Raw genomic sequence first — 17,500 nt, 5'->3', positions numbered from 1 at the left:
TCTCTTCCCCTGTAGTTATTGACTCTCTTCCCTTGTGGTCAGCATTGACTCTCTTTCCCTGTGGTCATTGACTCTCTCCCCCTGTGGTTATTGACTCTCTTCCCCTGTGGTCATTGACTCTCTTCCCCTGTGGTCAGTATTGACTCTCTTCCCCTGTGGTCAGTATTGACTCTCTTCCCCTGTGGTCATTGACTCTCTTCCCCTGTGGTCAGTATTGACTCTCTTCCCCTGTGGTCATTGACTCTCTTCCCCTGTAGTTATTGACTCTCTTCCCCTGTAGTTATTGACTCTCTTCCCCTGTGGTCAGTATTGACTCTCTTCCCCTGTGGTCATTGACTCTCTTCCCCTGTGGTCAGTATTGACTCTCTTCCCCTGTGGTCATTGACTCTCTTCTCCAGTGGTCAGTATTGATTCTCTTCCCCTGTGGTCATTGACTCTCTTCCCCTGTGGTCATTGACTCTCTTCCCCTGTGGTCATTGACTCTCTTCCCCTGTGGTCAGTATTGACTCTCTTCCCCTGTGGTCATTGACTCTCTTCCCCTGTGGTCAGTATTGACTCTCTTCCCCTGTGGTCACTAGCTCTCTTCCCGTGTGGTCATTGACTCTCTTCCCCTGTGGTCAGTATTGACTCTCTTCCCTTGTGGTCATTGACTCTCTTCCCCTGTGGTCAGTATTGACTCTCTTCCCCTGTGGTCAGTATTGACTCTCTTCCCTTGTGGTCATTGACTCTCTTCCCCTGTGGTCAGTATTGACGTGTGGCCGGTTCATTGTAGTGCAGTTTTGGATTGCTGTGTGTGCCCCTATCTTGTGATCAGAGACAGCTGTAGCTTCGTGACAATCAGGGTTACGGTTACTGGAGGTTTTTGTTGGTTTTGGTTTTGGTTGTGCTGTGTGTGTGTGTGTGTGTGCGTGTCTGTGCTCTCAAGGTCTGACCAGCTCGTTGGGCTTACCCGAAGGTCAAATGTCTGCTTTTTTTCTTCTTTTTTTTTTTACATACAGCAGATGTGGTGTAAACGTGTATGGATTAGTTCGGAAACTTTAACACCCCCTTGAAGCTGAAACTTTCTGCTCCACCATGCTGCGCGCCGTTTCAGTGCTAGTGGCGTCCCATCCCCTAATCCCTTGTCCCCACGTTTGTCTGCCGCAGTCCCAGTGCCAGCGTTTTGTCCGCAGCGGGTTTTCAGTGTTAGGCAGTCACCAGACCACACACCAAAGCAGACCTAGCACTGCTGCTTAATGACTCTGTTGCTGTACTTGTTTAATTCAACACTTAATTTAACTCTTTCCATACGAACGGCGAAAGAGACGACATTAACAGCGTTTCACCCCAATTACCATCATCAAAATATTGCAAGCGGAAGGCTCTTATACTGAAGACGTGAATGTTGACAAAGAATACCACAATTCTGACGACGGAAGCTAAAGGTTGGGTCATTCAGACACCCACTGGGCATCCGATGGGTCTGTGTAGAGGAGAAGAGAGGACTGGCCGTACTGAGTGAGTTAAAGCTTCTGGCCTCCATTAAATCTGGTTTCATATATGTGTTGTATGTGTTTTATCTTGGAAATAAAGAAAGGGGGTGGGTAAATATACGTTGTGGATGTACATCACGAAGCCGTTGTATTTGTTTGTATTTTGTATTTCTTTTTATTACAACAGATTTCTCTGTGTGAAAATCGGGCTTATCTCCCCAGGGAGAGCGCGTCGCTACACTGCAGCGCCACCCATTTTTTTGTATTTTTTCTTGCGTGCAGTTTTATTTGTTTTTCCTATTGAAGTGGATTTTTCTACAGAATTTTGCCAGGAACAACCTTTTTCTTGCAGGGGTTCTTTTACGTGTGTGCATGCTGCACACGGGACATCGATTTATCGTCTCATCCGAATGACTAGCGTCCAGACCACCACTCAAGGTCTAGTGGATGGGGAGAAAATATCGGCGGCTGAGCCGTGATTCGAACCAGCGCGCTCAGATTCTCTCGCTTCCTAGGCGGACGCGTTACCTCTAAGCCATCACTCTACTTGTAAGATGGAGCACATAAACTAAACAGTCATAATAAGAGGAAAAGAAATGAAGACGAGAGAGAGAGAGAGATAGAGAAAGAGACAGAGGTGGGGTAGTTGTTGAATGGTGGTGGTGAGAGGTGGAGATGAAGATCAGGGGGCGGGGGAGGGGGAGAGGTGGGAGGAGAGTAAAAGAGAGAACCGGAAGAGAAAGGTGTGGTAATGGGCTACAAAAAAACAACACATGTCTCGTTTCTCTGGTGACAATGGGAATACGACCCTTACTTCAGCTTGTGATGACGACTTTTAAGAATGCGTTCCAAAAATACCTGAACCCTTTAGAAATGTCCAGAATAATTGAGAAACCCCGGGCCATCTCTTTCTTCTTTACAGTGGATACAAAACTTGTCTTCTTATCATTCCCTTTTATGCGAAATCACACACCAGTAAGAAGCACTCTGTAAATATGTGTGATTTTAAATAATTTTAGCTTAAATTTAAGATATATACACTATTTTGTTTGTTTGTTTGTTTGAACCTTTTGTCGCAGTTTATGTCTGGACACGGGGGGTGGGGGTGGGGGAATGGGGAAGGGATGTGGGGTGTGTGGGTTGGGGTGGGTGGGGGGAGAGAGAGAGATTCAGGAAGCGGGGGGCATGGAAGGAATTCTTGTCATTCCGCCCAGTGAAACTGGATCTATCGAATTTCAATGTATGTGACACTCGGGCTGGGTACTGTCGCTTCTCGTGTTCACAATGTGCGTCTGGAATTCAGGGACAGAAACAACCCCCTACACACACACACACACACACACACACACACACACACACACACACACACACACACACACACACACACACACACACACACACACACACACTCACACACACACACACTCACACACACGCACACACACACACACATACACGCACGCACGCACACACACATACACACACGCACGCAAACACACACACACACACACACACACACACACACACAGAGCGCCACCACCCACCATCATCACGTGATGATGGAGGAAGAGAGAGGGGTGAAGGGAGGGGGTCCTTCCCCCCACCTCCACCCATCCCTCCACCCCTACCTCCACCATCATTATGTGGCATCATCACCACACCCACCATCTCCCTACCCCCTCTCCCGTCCCTTTCTCTCCCCATTACCAGCGAAGCCCTGTGCTGTCTATAAAAAAAACAATTAAAAAAAACAATACACGCCAGGGCGAAGAACTGAAGGGGGGGCGGGGGGAGGGATTACTGAAGTTATCAGTCTCGCAGCTAGAAGGTACTTCCGGGACAACCCGGTGTGGCATCTTCCGAATTATTTCCCATCCTGAAAGGTCCCCCAGGGGATGTTCTAATGACTGAAAAGGTGTCTGTGTTCTGAGTTATCCGGAAAGCTCCGAGGCCCCACCATTCCAACCCTTCCCACGTGTGAGTGTGTGTGTGTGTGTGTGTGTGTGTGTGTGTGTGTGTGTGTGTGTGTGTCTGCCTATCTGTGTGTGTGTGTGTGTGTGTGTGCAACACAATACAGTGCAGTACAATGCAGTACAATACAGCACAGTACGATACAACAGTACAGTACAATGCAACACAATATTGCACAGTACAATACAACACAATACAGCACAGCACAATACAACACAATACAGCACAGTACAGTTCAACACAATACAGCACAGTACAATACAACACAATACAGCACAGTACAGTTCAACACAATACAGCACAGTACAATACAACACAATACAGCACAGTACAATACAACACTATACAGCACAGTACAGTTCAACACAATACAGCACAGTACAATACAACACAATACAGCACAGTACAATACAACCCAATACAGCACAGTACAATACAACACAATACAGCACAGTACAATACAACACTATACAGCACAGTACAGTTCAACACAATACAGCACAGTACAATACAACACAATACAGCACAGTACAGTTCAACACAATACAGCACAGTACAATACAACACAATACAGTACAGTACAATACAACACAATACAGCACAGTACAATACAACACAATACAGCACAGTACAATACAACACAATACAGCACAGTACAATACAACACAATACAGCACAGTACAGTTCAACACAATACAGCACAGTACAATACAACACAATACAGCACAGTACAATACAACACAATACAGCACAGTACAGTTCAACACAATACAGCACAGTACAATACAACACAATACAGCACAGTACAATACAACACAATACAGCACAGTACAATACAACACAATACAGCACAGTACAATACAAACACCATACAGTGCAGGACAATGCAACAAAATACAGTGCAGTACAGCAGTACAGAACAGTACAATGCAATACAGTACAGTACGATACAACAGTACAATACAATGCAATACAATATTGCACAGTACAATACATTACAGTGCAATACAATATTTGACAGTACTGTAGAGTACAGTACAATGCAATACAATACAGTACAACAGTACAGTACGATACAACAGTACACTAGAGTACGATACAGTACAACGCAATACAATACAGTACAATACGATACAACAGTACAATACAGTACAATAATATACAATACAGTACCGTACAGTACTGTACTGTACACTGCAACACAATACAGTGCAGTACAGTACCACAGTACAGTACAGTACAATTCATCAATACAATACAATACTATACAATACAATACAGTACAATACAACAGAACAGTACAGTACAACACACTACAGTACAGCACAACACAACAGAACAGTACAGTACAACACACCACAGTACAGCACAATACATCAGAACACAAGAGTACAGTACAATACAACAGAACCACTGTCTGTCTCCACGCCTTTTTTGGACACGGCTCCGGACGCACGTGCCCGTGAATCCAGCGGTGACAATCAGCCAGGACGTTTATTGCTGTTATTATTATGATTATTCTTGGCTGCCGGTCAGCGGGGGTCGACATCCTCTCCCTTTGTACCCTGACTGTCTCTCCCTGTCTTTGTCTCTCCCTGTCTTTGTCTCTCCCTGTCTGTCTTTGTTTCTACCTGACTGTCTCTCCCTGTCTTTGTCTCTCCCTGACTTTGTCTCTTTGTCTCTCCCTGTCTTTGTCTCTCCCTGTCTATCTTTGCTTTCTCACTGACTGTCTGTGTCTCTCCCTGTCTGTGTCTTCCTGTCTTTGTCTCTCCCTGTCTTTGTTCTCCTGTCTGACTTTGTTTCTCCTTGACTGTCTGTGTCTCTCCCTGGTCTTTGTTTCTGACTGTCTTTGTCTCTCCTGACTGTCTTTGTCTCTCCTGTCTTTGTCTCTCTGTGTCTTTGTCTCTCCCTGACTTTGTCTCTCCCTGTCTGTCTTTGTCTCTCCCTGACTTGTCTCTCCTGTCTTTTCTCTCCCTGACTGTTCTCCCTGTGACTTTGTCTCCTTCTTTCTTCCCTGTTTTGTCTCTCCCTGACTGTGTCTTGTCTCTCCCTGTCTTGTCTCTGACTGTCTTTGTCTCTCCCTGACTTTGTTCTTGTCTTCTCTCCTATTCTCCTGTCTTCTTCCTGCTTCTCTCCGACTGTCTCTGTCTTTCTCTCCTGGTCTTTCTTCCCTGTCTGCTTCTCCTCTGTCTTTGTCTCTCCCTGTCTGTCTTTGTCTCTCCTGCTTGTCTTTGTCTCTCCCTGTCTTTGTTCTCCCTGTCTTGTCTCTCCCTGTCTTTGTCTCTCCTGCTGTCTTTGTCTCTCCTGCTTTGTCTCTCCTGTCTTTGTCTCTCCCTGCTGTCTTTGTCTCTCCCTGACTGTCTTTGTCTCTCCTGACTTGTCTCTCCTGTCTTTGTCTCTCTCTGTCTTCTGTCTTTGTCTCTCTTCCTTGTCTTTGTTCTCTCCTCTGTCTTTGTCTCTCCCTGCTTTGTCTCTCCTGTCTTTGTCTCTCCCCTGTCTTTGCTCTCCTCCTGTCTTTGTCTCTCCCTGTTTTGTCTCTTCTTCCTGGTCTTTGTCTCTCCCTGTCTTTGTCTCTCTCTCCCTGTCTTTGTCTCTCCCTGACTGTCTTTGTCTCTCCCTGACTGTCTTTGTCTCTCCCTGTCTTTGTCTCTCTCTCCCTGTCTTTGTCTCTCCCTGTCTTTGTCTCTCCCTGTCTGTCTTTGTCTCTCCCTGACTGTCTTTGTCTCTCCCTGTCTTTGTCTCTCCCTGTCTGTCTTTGTCTCTCCCTGACTGTCTTTGTCTCTCCCTGTCTTTGTCTCTCCCTGTCTGTCTTTGTCTCTCCCTGACTGTCTTTGTCTCTCCCTGTCTTTGTCTCTCCCTGACTTTGTCTCTCCCTGTCTTTGTTTCTCCCTGACTGTCTTTGTCTCTCCATGACTGTCTTTGTCTCTCCCTGTCTTTGTCTCTCTCTCTCTCCCTGTCTTTGTCTCTCCCTGTCTTTGTCTCTCCCTGTCTGTCTTTGTCTCTCCCTGTCTTTGTCTCTCCCTGACTGTCTTTGTCTCTCCCTGACTGTCTTTGTCTCTCCCTGTCTTTGTCTCTCTCTCCCTGTCTTTGTCTCTCCCTGTCTTTGTCTCTCCCTGTCTTTGTCTCTCCCTGACTGTCTTTGTCTCTCCCTGTCTGTCTTTGTCTCTCCCTGTCTGTCTTTGTCTCTCCCTGTCTTTGTCTCTCCCTGACTGACTTTGTCTCTCCCTGTCTTTGTCTCTCCCTGTCTGTCTTTGTCTCTCCCTGTCTTTGTCTCTCCCTGTCTTTGTCTCTCTCTCTCCCTGTCTTTGTCTCTCCCTGTCTTTGTCTCTCCCTGACTGTCTTTGTCTCTCCCTGACAGTCTTTGTCTCTCCCTGACTGTCTTTGTCTCTCCCTGTCTTTGTCTCTCCCTGACTGTCTTTGTCTCTCCCTGACTGTCTTTGTCTCTCCGTGTCTTTGTCTCTCCCTGCCTTTGTCTCTCTCTCCCTGTCTTTGTCTCTCCCTGTCTTTGTCTCTCTCTCCCCTGTCTTTGTCTCTCCCTGACTATCTTTGTCTCTCCTTCCTTTTTTTCTTTTTTTATAATTTAGTCTCTTCCTTTCTCTTCCTTTTTTTTTTTGGTCTTATATTCTCATTGTGTTTTGATAATGCAGCAGCAGCAGCAGCAGTAGTAGTAGTAGCAGTAGTAGTAGTGGTGGTGGTCTTCTCGTTGTGTATGTGTCAATGTAGTTGCGTAGTTGCAGAAGCAGCAGCAACAGTTGTCGTAATTTTCAGTTTTTCGTCTTTCCGCTTAAAGTGAGTGACATAAAACCAAGGGGAGAGGGTGAGGGTAGGGGGAGGGGGTAGAGAGGCAGCCGTAGACAGAGAGGAGAACGAGAGAGAGAGAGAGAGAGGGGGATACAGACAGACATGGACAGAGAGGAGCAATTCAGAGAGAGGAGAAATAGAAGAAAGAGAGACAGACGAACAGAGACAGAAAGAGAGAGGGAGAGAATCATGGAGAGAATCGGAGATCGAGGGGGGGGGACAGACAGACAGAGGGAAAGAGAGAAATGAAGGACAGACAGACAGGGGTAAGGGAGGGGCTGGAAGATCAGGACATTGTGGACGTTTTGTGCCTGTAGTTGTGATGGAATATTCCCCAGACTCCGACCCCCTCTCTCTCTCTCTGTCTGACGACAATTCCATGCGATCGGCTCTGTGCCGTCTCTGTGCCTTTAAACACGTGTAGACGTGCCATTGAATCCTGCGATGACCATCACCAACAACATCATCGTTGGCAATGCAAGATACTCATTTCGGTATCTCTGGCTTTGGGCAGGATGAAAACAGGCCATTAAGTGCCTGTTCCTTTCCCCTCAATAAACAAGATTCGATCTCTCTCTCTCTCTCTCTCTCTCTCTCTCTCTCTCTCTCTCTCTCTCTCTCTCTCCTTATCCCAGTCTTTTTGTCTCTGTCTCTCCCTCTCTCTCTGTTACTCTTCTGTCCTCTAACCCTTTCTCTCTTTCATATCTCTCTGTATCTCCCACTCTCTCATTTTCTCTCTTTCTTTCTCTATCTCCTTCTTTCCATCTCTTTGTCCCTTTCTCTCTTTTTATTCTCTCTGTCACTCTTCCCTATCGTTTTTACCCTTCCTATCTCCTCCCTCCCTCCCTCCCTCCCCTGACCTTCCCTTCCTGGCATTGTCTCCCCCCTCTCTCTCTCTCTCTCTCTCTCTCTCTCTCTCTCTCTCTCTCTATATATATATATATATATATATATATATACATATGTATGTGTGTGTGTTTTTTTTATCCTTTCTCTCTCTCCCTTTCTGTCTCTATCTCTGTCTCTGTCTCTCTCTGTCTATTCTCTCTCTCTCTCTCTCTCTCTCTCTCTCTCTATATATATATATATATATATATATATATATATATACATACATATGTATGTGTGTGTTTTATCCTTTCTCTCTCTCCCTCTCTGTCTCTGTCTCTCTCTCTGTCTCTCTCTGTCTCTCTGTCTCTCTCTCTCTCTCTCTCTCTCTCTCTATATATATATATATACATACATATGTATGTGTGTGTTTTATCCTTTCTCTCTCTCCCTCTCTGTCTCTGTCTCTCTCTCTGTCTCTCTCTCTCTCTCCCCGACGCCCCCCCCCCCCCTCTTCCGCGCTGTCAATGTCTTGTCTCTGAGAATCAAAAGACGAGCGTGACTGGCCATGTAACCACACACTTGAGTCTCGTTTTAGGAGGTCAGTGTCTGTCACTCACTTGTCTTACAGTGTGTCTGATGTCTTATCATAAAATGCATGTGTGTGAAGAGGTGGCTGCCTGGGGGGGGGGGGGGTGTCGGGGGGGGGGGGGGGGCGGGGAGGGGATGGAGGGGGGTCGGCGAGGCATGAGGAAGAGATGGGTGAGGTGGAAAGAGAGGTGGAAGGGTGGGAGGGTGTGTATGTGGGAGGGGGGGGGTAGGGGGGGGGGGGGGGGGGGGGGGGGGGGGGGGTTCGTATCAAAGGAAGAAACCTCAAAAGTAAGTCATTCGTGCTGAAGCCAGGCGGCTTCCAAGCACCGGCATGAGCTTTAGAGATCGTGTGTCTGTGGGTCTTGGGTATTTCTGACCGTTTGCACAGTTTTGCATGCCCCTTCTGTAAGGATGTGGGGGTGGGGGTTGGGGGGGGGGGTATCTGTTTCTGTCTGTCTGTCTGCCTGTGTCTGGATGTTGATCTGGCTATCTGCTTGTCATGGACTTCTATGGACACCCACATTTCCTAACTGGTTGTAGACAACTTCGAAGCAGAAAATGAAGGGGCGAAACCAAAGGCTGATCTTTACTGTCGCAGTCAGTAAACCTGCCAGTTTATATGCACGAAACTACGACACGTGTGAAAACACACACACACACACAGAGAGAGAGAGAGAGAGAGAGAGAGAGAGAGGGGTTGGTTGGTTGGTTGGTTGATTAATAAATTGATGAGCAATCTTAATTTCCAAAGGTAACAATCTGGAAAGGTGGGTTTTTTTTCTGGCCCAAACCCCCAAAAGCGACTGGTTATAACTATGGCAACGGAATGAATACTTTTTTGACAAAGAAAATAGAGGGGCAGGTAAGGCAGCAGACAGCGATTGAGAGAGAGAGAGACAGACTGATTGACTGACAGACGGAAAGAACAAGAGAGAGACAGACTGATTGACTGGCAGACGGAAAGAACAAGAGAGAGACAGACTGACTGACTGACAGACGGAAAGAACAAGAGAGAGACAGACTGATGGATTGACAGACGGAAAGAACAAGAGAGAGACAGACTGATGGATTGACAGACGGAAAGAACAAGAGAAAGACAGACTGATGTCTGACAGACGGAAAGAACAAGAGAGAGACAGACTGACTGACTGACAGACGGAAAGAACAAGAGAGACAGACTGATGGATTGACAGACGGAAAGAACGGCAGAGAGAGACAGACTGACTGACTGACAGACGGAAAGAACAAGAGAGACAGACTGATGGATTGACAGACGGAAAGAACGGCAGAGAGAGACAGACTGATGGATTGACAGACGGAAAGAACAAGAGAGAGACAGACTGATGTCTGACAGACGGAAAGAACGGCAGAGAGAGAGACAGACTGATGTCTGACAGACGGAAAGAACGGCAGAGAGAGAGACAGACTGATGGACTGACAGACGGAAAGAACAAGAGAGAGACAGACTGACTGACTGACAGACGGAAAGAACAAGAGAGAGACAGACTGATGGACTGACAGACGGAAAGAACAAGAGAGACAGACTGATGGATTGACAGACGGAAAGAACGGCAGAGAGAGAGACAGACTGATGTCTGACAGACGGAAAGAACGGCAGAGAGAGACAGACTGATGGATTGACAGACGGAAAGAACAAGAGAGAGACAGACTGATGGATTGACAGACGGAAAGAACGGCAGAGAGACAGACTGATGTCTGACAGACGGAAAGAACGGCAGAGAGAGAGACTGATGTCTGACAGACGGAAAGAACGGCAGAGAGAGACAGACTGATGGACTGACAGACGGAAAGAACGGCAGAGAGAGACAGACTGATGGACTGACAGACGGAAAGAACGGCAGAGAGACAGACTGATGTCTGACAGACGGAAAGAACGGCAGAGAGAGAGACTGATGTCTGACAGACGGAAAGAACGGCAGAGAGAGACAGACTGATGTCTGACAGACGGAAAGAACGGCAGAGAGACAGACTGATGTCTGACAGACGGAAAGAACGGCAGAGAGAGAGACAGACTGATGTCAGACAGACGGAAAGAACGGCAGAGAGACAGACTGATGGACTGACAGACGGAAAGAACGGCAGAGAGAGAGACAGACTGATGTCTGACAGACGGAAAGAACGGCAGAGAGAGAGACAGACTGATGTCAGACAGACGGAAAGAACGGCAGAGAGACAGACTGATGGACTGACAGATGGAAAGAACGGCAGAGAGAGAGACAGACTGATGTCTGACAGACGGAAAGAACGGCAGAGAGAGAGACAGACTGATGTCAGACAGACGGAAAGAACGGCAGAGAGAGACAGACTGATGGACTGACAGACGGAAAGAACGGCAGAGAGAGAGACAGACTGATGTCAGACAGACGGAAAGAACGGCAGAGAGACAGACTGATGTCTGACAGACGGAAAGAACGGCAGAGAGAGAGACAGACTGATGTCTGACAGACGGAAAGAACGGCAGAGAGAGAGACAGACTGATGTCTGACAGACGGAAAGAACGGCAGAGAGAGACAGACTGATGTCTGACCGACGGAAAGAACGGCAGAGAGAGAGACAGACTGATGTCTGACAGACGGAAAGAACGGCAGAGAGAGAGACAGACTGATGTCTGACAGACGGGAAAGAAAGGCAGAGAGAGAGACAGACTGATGTCTGACAGACGGAAAGAACGGCAGAGAGAGAGACAGACTGATGTCTGACAGACGGAAAGAACGGCAGAGAGAGAGACAGACTGATGTCTGACAGACGGAAAGAACGGCAGAGAGAGAGACTGATGTCAGACAGACGGAAAGAACAGGAGAGAGAGAGAGACAGACTGATGTCTGACAGACGGAAAGAACAGGAGAGAGACAGACTGATGTCTGACAGAAAGAAAGAACTGTTTTGTTGACAAGGATGGAGAGAGAGACAGACTGATTGACTGACTGACAGACGGAAAGAACGGCAGAGACAGACTGGTTGACTGACATTGAGACAGAAAAACTTTTTTCCTTCTCCTTTACACAGCTTTGAAACACATTACAGCTGTACTGTGATTTCCTTTGACACAAAACCCGTGCTTTACCCCAAGCCAGTGCATCCTCCAACGTTGGCATCACTTACCTTTCAAAACCAGAAAGGTATTGCACCACGATGACTGCTTTCGTCACTCCCTGAGCCATGGATCTGTTCTGATTTTCTTCTTCTTTCCCTTCTCTACCGTCTTCATCATTGTGAAGATTCTGTAGATTATAAGGGGGATTTGCCTGTTGTTTGGAAGTCACTTGTGGTACAGTTTGCTTGGTCCAGGGGTGCTTGGGGGATGGGGATGGGTGGGGGTGTGGGGGGATCAGATTTGGGACTTGAAGCCTTCCAGGGTGGGGCTGAGGGCAACCTCAGCAGGAAGGCTGTTCCAATCGGATATTGTCCTGGGGAAGGACTTCTGTCTGTTTTGAGTCCTGCAGTTGGGAGGATGGTAATATTGCTGGATGCGACCGTCGGGTTCCTTTGGGTGCAGAGGGGTTCTGGGAGGGTTTGTGGCACGTGTTGATGATGAGGCTTCCGTTGTGGAATTTATAAAAGTTCATCAGCCGCGCCCTTCTCCTTCGCTCTGTGAGGGGGGACCACTGAAGGGTCTCCAGCATGTCTTGTACACTGGAGGTTTTCCGATGTCGATGGGTGACGCAGCGGGCAGCTCGGCGTTGGATCGTTTCCAGTTTATCGATTTTCTTCTCTATGTAGGGGTCCCACACAGAGCTGGCATATTCAAGGGTTGGGCGGACAAGTGATAGCTTGCTGCTTGATGCGCTGTGATCCTACTTTCAGGTTCCTTCTCAGTAGGCCAAGAGTCTTGTTGGCACGGTTGGAGACACTGGAGATGTGTGGGCTCCAGATGAGGTCAGAAGTGATGGTGACGCCAAGGTACTTAGACTTGCTGACTGTATCGAGGGTGTGGTCCCTGAGAGTGTAGTTTGTAGGTAGGGGGTTCTTCTTCCGGCTCACTCGCAGTGTCTGGCATTTGTATGGACGAAAACTCGTGAGCCACGGCCCCACCTCTGCTCCCACTCTGCGAGGCGGTCGTGATCCTTCTAGAGGGCTTGCTGGTCGCTAGTGGAGGAGACAGTTTTGTGCCACAGAGTGTCATCAGCAAAGAGACTAGCAGTGGAGGACAGCCCAGTCGGCATGTCGTTGATGTAGAGTAAGAATAGGCTAGGCCCAAGAACAGAGCCTTGGGGGACTCCAGACTCTACAGGGTCAGGACTGGAAATACCCACCACAACTGACTGCTGTCTATCAAGAGAGGACGTTCTTTATCCAGGTGTGTATTTTTCCTGTGATGCCCATGGAATGGATCTTGTGGAGCAGGAGGGAGTGACAGACCTTGTCAAATGCCTTGGAAAAATCCATAATAAGAGTGTCTGTTTTCCAACCTCAAGATTTACAGATAGCTCGTTTACAAGTCCAATGAGCTGGCTTTCACAGGAACGCTGACGTCTGAATCCGTGGTGTGCTTCGGTAATAACACCATTCTCCTCAGCGAAGTTCATGACGGTACTCGTGATAATGTGCTCCATTACTTTGCACGGTATGCTGGTCAGAGAGATAGGACGGTGGTTTTCTCGGCAGTAGCGCTCACCTTTCTTGAAGACTGGGGTAACATTGGCAGTTCTCCTGTCCTTTGGTACCATGCCCGTGTTGACGGAGCTCTGGTAGAGGAGTGTGAAGGCAGGGGCTAGTTCTCAGACAGCAAGCTCTCACAGTAGTCTCTGGTTAATACCATCTGGGCCGGGAGCTTCACTCGGATTCAGGTCCTTGAAGAGCTTGGTGACTCCTGCTGCTGATATTGTTAGGGTGCTTATAGTTGGGGAGTCTGACAGAGGATCTGTTGCAAGGCCGGTTCTAGAGGTGAACTCTTCTTTGCTGCAGGTGATCTTCGGGCTGAAAGCTGAGTGAAATTGCTGGTTTAGTACTTCAGCTTGCTCTTTCGCTCCTGTGACAAGTCTGCCGTCTTTCTTTAGTGGAGCTACGCTTGCAGCCTCAGTGCGTAGAGCTTTGATATTATGCCCAGAACTTCCTTAGCGAGAATAATATCCTGCCACGACTATTATTATCAGTTTTGATAATTGACTCCCATGCCTAACAATGAGGCTTTTACAGGTTCTTCCCGTCTCGGTTTCGTCCTTTTTTCCTTTCTTGTTTTCTTCCCCACTTCTTCTTCTTCTTGTCCTCTTCCTCCTTCTCCTCCTCTCCATCATTCTTTTCTTCCTTCCTCTTCCTTCTCCTCCTCCTCCTCTTTATCCTTCTTCTTCTCCGTCTCCATCTCCTCATCGTCATTCTTTTCTTCCTTCCTCCTCCTCATCTTCCTATTCCTCCTGCTCCTCTTCTTTCTTCCTCTTTACCTTATCTTCCTTCAACATCATAATTGTCTTCTTCTTTCTTTCTTTCTTCTCCTTCTTCTTCTTCGTCTTCTTTTCCCCTCCCCATCCTTTCCTTCCCTTCCTCCTTACTTTTCTTCCAGATCTCATCTTGCTGTTATTCTTTTTGCTGTTGTTGTTGCTGTCACAGGTCGGAGAAGTGGAGGAGCGGGACATGGCGCTGTACGACAGCCTGCACCAGGCCCTCAGTGAGGCCATCCTGCAGGACATGGCTTCAGACACCTCGCGCCTCGCCTCCCTCCGCCACCTCCCCGCCATTCCCCGCCCTCACTTCTTCCCCCGCACGCCCACAGACACACCCTCCCTGGCTGACCTGATGAGATCCGCCCTGCAACCACAACCGCAAAACTTCCGACCCGGAAGTCAGACCTTTCCACTTCCGGCTGAGGAAGGGAAGCAACCACCGGCGAGAAAGGAAGCGGAAGTGGCTTGGAAGAAGCAAGGGAGGGAAGCGCGGAAGAGAAGTTTCGACTCCATATCGCGGAGCAGCGGTTTCGGGCTGCAGCGCGGATCGTGGGGAGGCGGGCCTCGCTACAGCGATAACTTGACGTTCACTTTCGAGTCGCTTTTTCCGGCCATCGTTCGAGGTCTCCGCAGCATCAGATGACTGATTTTCTGAAGACGTTCTGTTCCGTTTGGAGGCGCTGAGTGGTGTGAACAGTGCAACTTGTCCAGATTCTAGGGGCTGGGGGTGGTGTTTTCTGTAGAATTGCTAGGTGATTTGGACAGTAACCTGTCAACGTTTTAGGGGTTCGGGGTGGTAGGTTTCGTTAGAAGCGCTGGGTGGTGTGAACAGTATAACTTGTCCGCATTCTAGGGGTTAGTTGTGGTTTTCGTTAGAATCGCAAAGTGGTTTGGACAGTAATGTGGGGTGGAGCGGGGGGTGGGGGCTCGTTATCTTATCAGAATGTACATGAGATCAAGGCCCTAAAAGGTTTTCCAATAAAAGGACACCTGCGAACACGGAGAACAACTTTTCTTTGACCCACTGTGCAACAAACTGGATAAACTTTTACCATGTCCTCTCTATATTTACACGAACAGACATAAGATAGTCATTAGATAAACTGAAGAATTATATTTTGAATGTCATGAAATTAGTATATCGCGCCTACACTGAATGGTACCGTCAAACTATCAGCTTCTCTGATTTAAATCACGTTCATTCGTCTGTCCCCATTGTTTTAAACTGTGACTGCTGTTCCTTGTTTTACTGTGTGTAACCATGATACAAGAGTATAATCTCATGTGTGATATGAACAGACTTACCACCTCATCTGTTGCCCCGTCTGGGACATAGGCCATCATTGCAACAAGCGTTCTCCAGCCATCGTTGTCATACGCCTGTCGCCCCGGTTGTCCCAAGGTGCGACCTGCCCTCTTCATATTCACGCGAACAGACAAACAAAATAGTCACTGGATAAATTGAAGAATTAAAGTTTGGAATGTCACGAAATTAGTATTGTATATCTCGCCCACATTGAATTCAAAGAGTACTGAAGATCTTGAAATCAACATAGCATGATCATGCCTTGAACATCGTAGGTATGTTTTTTTTAACTCATTTTGAATGCAACGTATCTGGGCCATCTGCACAACAGCGCACATATCTCTAAACACAATGCTGAAAGTAAAATCATCTGCTTTTGTGCATATTTTGGCCAAGAGAGAGGCGTTTATCTATCTATCTATCTATCTATCTACTTATTTGTTTATCTATTTGTTTATTTGTCCATTCGCGTTTATCTATCTATCTATCTATCTGTCTATCTAACTATCTGTCGGTCTGTCTGTCAGTCTATCCACCTATCTATCTATTTACTTATTAAATTTTTCTAATTTTTTTTTATTTGTCTATTCATTTATCCGTTTTATTTAAACTAATTTCAGTCGATAAAGTAATTGATATTCTTTTCTTCTTTTTACCCTTTTCCCTCTCTGTCAAGTCACAGTTTGTTTTTATCAGCTTCTGAGAGCTGTTGATGACAGTTATGCGGGACAATAAAAGGATAAACTACTGTCACGAGTGGTGTGGTGGCTGCTTGGAGCTTTGGTCCAGTATCAAGAAATGTTTTTCGTTTGTGATGAGCTGGCATACTTGGGTCAACACTGGGCACTATCCTGAATTGTACGTGGATAGAGAAAGAAAGAAAGAGAGAGAGAGAGAGAGAGAGAGAGTGTGTGTGTGTGTGTGTGTGTGTGTGTGTGTGTGTGTTGTTCTTGTTCTTGTTCTTGTTGCTTTGTTGTTGCTGTTGTTGTCGTTTTGCTGTTTTGATATTGTTGTCATTTCAATGTGCGTATGCGCTTGTAACTTTCTATTATGTCCGTGGTTCAAAATTGCGATTCTGGTCGCGTGCATTCGTGTAAAATGCAAAGTTGTCTCTATCCCCCACAAGTGTGTTTTTGTTTGGTTTTTGTTTGTTTTTTGGTGTGTGTGGGGTGTGTGTGTGTGTGTGTGTGTGTGTGTGTGTGTGTGTGTGTGTGTGTGTGTGTGTGTGTGTGTGTGTGTGTGTGTGTGTGTGTGTGTGTGTGTGTGTGTGTGCGAGTGTGCGCGCGTGTGTGAATGTGTCTTTCATGCAATTTCCAGTTTCCAAAGTTTTTGCTCATATACTGAACGCCACACACGCCGTAACCTGTCCCTTCCCCCATATTTCCTCACCCTTTCCATCTTTTCATGTCCTTCACAACTGGTTTACACTCAGCATGGGTTTCTCCTTTCTCCTTCGTTTGTGGGCTGTAACTCCAATTTCCACTCGTATGTATGAGTGAGGTTTCAAGTGTATGACCATTTGCTGCCAGATATTAGATTTCATTGATATGGATACTTAAATAGCGCCTATCCTCGATCGGAGACCAAGCTCTAAGCGCTTTACAAACTCGGGGCCATTTGCACAAGGCTGTCTATCTGGGTATAGCCGACTGACGGCTGCCATTGGGCGCTCATCATTTGTTTCCCGTGTCATTTAATCAGATTGCAGGCACGCACACATACACACTCAGACAGACATGAAGCCAGCTATTTTCTGTTTCGCGGGCGTTCATGTTTGGTATGTTCTTGTTACCATAACCTACCAAACACTGACATAGTTTACAGGATCTTTAACGTGCGCATTTGATCTTCTGCATGCGTATGCAGAAGCAAGAGGTTCAGGCACATACGTCGGAAGACTGGAAAAATCTCCACTCTTAACCCACCCGGTGCGCCGAAGCCAGGATCGAACTCAAGAAACCCGGGCGAGGATCCAGCGCTGTAACCATTCGGCCACCACGCTCCTCAAGCCTTTTTATTTCATTTTTTCTTCCTTTTTTTTCTTTTTCAGTGATGATGGAGGAGAAGGAGAATAATTATTAGGAAGATGCTGCTATGCAGGTCCATTTTAGGTGTGGGACTACGTGACAAGG

General features: G+C 47.1%; 1 protein-coding gene across 1 annotated transcript in view; it reads left to right on the top strand.

The window, feature by feature from the left end:
- LOC143287375 (uncharacterized) overlaps positions 1-15,754 on the top strand; it is a 25,909-nt gene extending 10,155 nt beyond the window's left edge. Inside the window, exon 3 of the mRNA XM_076595343.1 lies at positions 14,229-15,754. Coding sequence (XP_076451458.1) covers positions 14,229-14,705 — 477 coding nt within the window. The 3' untranslated portion in view covers positions 14,706-15,754. The remainder of the gene's footprint in view (positions 1-14,228) is intronic.
- Positions 15,755-17,500: the final 1,746 nt, after the last annotated feature.

This window comes from Babylonia areolata, chromosome 11 (assembly GCF_041734735.1).
Source record: "Babylonia areolata isolate BAREFJ2019XMU chromosome 11, ASM4173473v1, whole genome shotgun sequence".
NCBI classification, from domain to species: domain Eukaryota; kingdom Metazoa; phylum Mollusca; class Gastropoda; order Neogastropoda; family Buccinidae; genus Babylonia; species Babylonia areolata.
Note: the sequence above shows the minus strand (reverse complement) of the source record. Positions and strands in the feature narration are given on the sequence as shown.